This window comes from Fragaria vesca, linkage group LG5 (genome assembly GCF_000184155.1).
Source record: "Fragaria vesca subsp. vesca linkage group LG5, FraVesHawaii_1.0, whole genome shotgun sequence".
In the NCBI taxonomy this organism is placed as follows: domain Eukaryota; kingdom Viridiplantae; phylum Streptophyta; class Magnoliopsida; order Rosales; family Rosaceae; genus Fragaria; species Fragaria vesca.
Genome location: NC_020495.1, coordinates 18,433,258 through 18,437,314, shown reverse-complemented (window position 1 = coordinate 18,437,314; position 4,057 = coordinate 18,433,258). Strand labels below are relative to the sequence as shown.

Sequence of the window (4,057 nt, the reverse complement as noted above, 5' to 3'; positions counted from 1 at the left end):
GAGGAAAATGTACTAGAGCCAAATCCCAGATGCAATCGACATTTGACTCTAGTCGAGGCCCAGACACTAATCCGCATTAAGGGATCATGTCAGAAAAGAATGTCATGCTCTTGTGTAGTTTTTTTTGTTCTTTTTCTTTTGCAGTCACTTTCTTGACATAGTATTCTTGTATGCTTGGGTTTAGTACGAAGTTTACTACTCAAACCGCTTTTATTGTATACAATGCTTTAGGAAAGTCGGTACAATTTAGTTATAAACTTTTACAATAGGTGTGATTTAATTTCTGTAGTCTAAGATGGTTGCTGCCATTGATGCTCCATTTTTCTGCTGTATTTTCCTGAGCCTATGACTAGCATCTGGATTGTTTGGTGCATGTTAGAGCACCTGATGCCCTTGTCAATGGCCGGACAGATTTGGCATCAACAACTTGGAAATTCTGTTCCTTATTATAGAGCGGCTCGGCTCCACCTTGACCTGTTTGAACGAAAGACGCCCCGTTTTCAAAAATATCGCCTTTGGAGTAAAATTTCCAGGAGTCACTAACAATGTCCTTTCTCCAAGTCACCTGTGGAATTTGTTTGTTTAGAGTTTGGAAAGTTTATTGCATATCTTACATATATCTTGTGGCTTGCACTGATTAATTCTTGAAAACATACCTCTTTGTTTTGCTGGGATGCAATGAAGAGGTTGGCTTCGCTTTTAACACTAGGGTTCATGCTTCCGCCAATGGCATACAGTGTCCACTCCTTGTACAAGTTGTTTACGACGTGTGCGTATCCATGGCGAATCCTGAAACATTGTGACCCCTTGTGCTTAGGAAAGAGAACCTGTCTCTAGTAGTCATGGATATAACTGAACAAAGAAATGGTTATTACATACCTTGGCATTCTTTGGTTGCAATGTGGTCCAAAATGGTTATATACTACAGTCACCTTCATATTCTTGTCCCGAAAGAAGCCATCATCGTGGCCGAGAAGCATTACCTTGTCTTGGTCTCTGAACCAGTTGTTGGAGATTGTCACATTGGTTGATCCACGAGTGACATCAAGAAGACCATCTTCACACTCGTACAGTGTATTGTGGTCTATCCAAACCTTAGATGCAGTGACCAACCGTATTGCGTCTCCATCAACCCCGCCTAGCGAAACTATTCCGTCCGGACCCATAACGGTACTTGGTGGTTGCGACTTGCAGTGGTGGATTCGAAGACCATGGATGATCACATTGGTTGCTTTGAACACTCTCAAGCACGCGTTACCTGCTATGTGGACATTGACACCTCTTCCATCAATCGCAGTGAAGCTACTAATTAGCAATGGTTTCTCTAGTTTGATTTTCATGTCCCTCTGGAAAGTGATCCATTTTTTGTCCTTGATCATAGTAGCTCCATATCTCAAAGTACCTGGTTGGGGATTTAACGCATTGTCACTAGGGTCTGTTACTTCATAGTTTACAACATCTTTTCCAATGTTGTTGCTCATTTTTCCAGCAAATCCTACCGAACACATAGCGAGTTGCTGGCGATTGCTTCTCCAGTTTGGGTTCCATCTCCAGCAACCATCAATTGCGTTCATTTTCAAGCCAAGGACTTTTGTTTCCTTTGCTGAACTCAGGTTCGGACACAAGCTGCAAAGAAGAATTATTGCATTAACCAAAACAAAGCAGTATTGAGAAGCCATGATTTGTTAATATTGAAATTAGAATGAAGGGGAGGAGATATTTATATATGGTAGAGTGGTTTATTTGTTTAGTTGGTTTTAATGTAGCTGTGATATGGGAGTGAAGGGTTCGAAGAAAAAAAGACTACACGAACGGATAGAAGCTATAGAAGGTTTTGCTGTTTTGATTCTCCACCCTAAATTTACCAGCTTCAGCTCATTAGTTCCTTTTTTTTTTTTTTTTTTTTGAAAACAGCTCGTTAGCTATTTTTGTATATAGCAGAATTTCTGTTGTTCGTATTAACAACTTCTCTAGGAGGAATGTTTTTAAGCCAAACTAATGAAATACGGTTTCATTCGTCAAGCATGGAGTCTTGCGATTTCCAACTAAATAACCTCTCTGATATACAAACGTCATCAAAGTTTTGTTTTCCAAATACACGTTCACTTTGAAATTAGAGAAGTCTGCTACCAAGAAATGAAAATTGTACATGTCCTTGACAAAAGATTTTGGAGGTTCACCATGTACTGCAACCATCAAGGATACAGTTCTTGTCCGAACCATGCCATTATATATATATATATATATATATATATATATATATATATATATATTATTTTTAAAGTAGAGGTCATTCATTAATGAAGCTCAGCGAACAGTATAATAATGACCTACCCAGAGGGCCATCAGAAAAACCATTATGCAAAAAAACTATCCTAGTACGATCCTCACACAAACATACCAAAACACCTAATCCAAGTACATTCACCTTCTACGAAGATAAAACCAAAAACAAGAAGATTAAAAACTCCGAAGCGTTATAAACTGTGACATCAAAATTCTTATCTTCTTGTCGATCTCCCAATCAAGTAGATGTGATAATAGAAGTGGAATTCACCACTTCAACTACCGCCTTCTCCATCTCCACTGCAGCAACTTCACTCGGAGACTTCGTCTTTGGTGGTAGAGCTACCTCTTTGCCAACCACTTCCATTATTGCTTCTGTAGAATCAGTAGAAGGATTTACTTCCTCTATCATATCATCCTCGAGAATCTTCAACAACCGCTTCCTACCCTTTAGAGTAGGGCGAGGTGGACCCTCCTTAAGCTTGTTTGTAGACCCTCTTGATCGCCCACCCTTTTTCTTTTGGGGGTGTCACCAGAAAAGCCGACCCAACTCATTAGGAAGACGCAAGTTCAAGTCTTCAATTTCCGGACTCAAAACTGTGGACACCTCAAGCATCTTCTTCCCCGGTTGAACAAGAGGACGCTCTATTGTCCTCTTTCTTCCTCGTTTGGCAGATTGTTGTTGCTCAACAAGTGGGGGAACAACAAAACCTCCAGCCTTACAAGCTTTGAGAACCCTAGCAGTCAACTCATCATTCACCATCAAGTGTTTCTCAGGCAATTGTACCGGCATTAAGGCCTTCACTTTTGCAGCCAATTGCATAGCTAAGATGTTTTTCAGCCCTCAGTGTAACATCACTGCTTAGAAAGCCGCCATTAAGCAGCTTAGGCTTTGCTATAGTCAGTTCTTCCATCGCTGTAACCGGGAGTCCATGCAAAGCTTCATCTTCTCTCAACAAAAGCTTGTCACAACCCTCAACAGCATGCTCAAAAAGACCACAAAACTTACAAAGACCTTGAATTTTCTCATAGATGATCTCAACATCAACATGAACAGAAGCAAAAGAATAATTGCGATAAAATCTGTACCGCTGCCTCGTATCCATAGTTAGACGAATCTTTTGTTTTTCATCTTTGTGATTTAGAGCCAAATTATCAAAACGATGAACTAAGCTTACCAATGGATTGTCCGATCAACTGAAGAGATTTCTTGTTGCGTTGTTGCGTAGCAAAGGCTGTAACCCTAAGATCGAGACCCATGTCTCAATGGAATGAAGAGGAGGGTTCACCACCGTAGAGATCCCGTCGTACGGCGCCGTCACCAGCATCGCATTCTGATAGATACAAGGTCCGCTGTGGAATACAAGGTCCGCTGTGGAGAACCTTGTTGCAATTTGCTTCCCGATCAAATTGGAACACGAATCGGTCTCCCTCGAAATGGATTTGCAGACCAGAGCGCTGCCTCCAGATGGATGGGATTGTTCCCATAAAGCCAACGGCACTGGAAACCATATATATGGGATTGTCCATATATATTAGATGGATGGAAGGAAGTCGTGCACTGGAAACCAGTTCGAGCTTTTAGATCTAGGCCTTTTTTTGTCTCAAACCTCTATTGCAGGTGATCTTATTCTCTTTGCTGAAGCAAGCTACCATCAAGCTAAATTTTGTCGAAATGCATGGATCTTCTCTCTAATATATATGGACAACAACTTGTGTTTTGTGCTCCCAAATTTCAATACTACTGTAAAGTTAAGCAGGATTTGTGGCT

General features: G+C 40.7%; 1 protein-coding gene across 1 annotated transcript; it reads right to left on the bottom strand.

Moving 5' to 3' along the window:
• Nucleotides 1–349: 349 nt before the first annotated feature.
• Nucleotides 350–1,610, bottom strand: LOC101293102 (probable pectate lyase 16-like). The gene is made up of 3 exons (XM_004301544.1): nt 880–1,610; nt 657–789; nt 350–565 (listed from the first exon to the last, which is right to left on the bottom strand). The coding sequence occupies exons 1-3, from the start codon at nt 1,572–1,574 to the stop codon at nt 350–352; spliced, it is 1,044 nt and encodes a 347-aa protein (XP_004301592.1). The 5' UTR covers nt 1,575–1,610.
• Nucleotides 1,611–4,057: the final 2,447 nt, after the last annotated feature.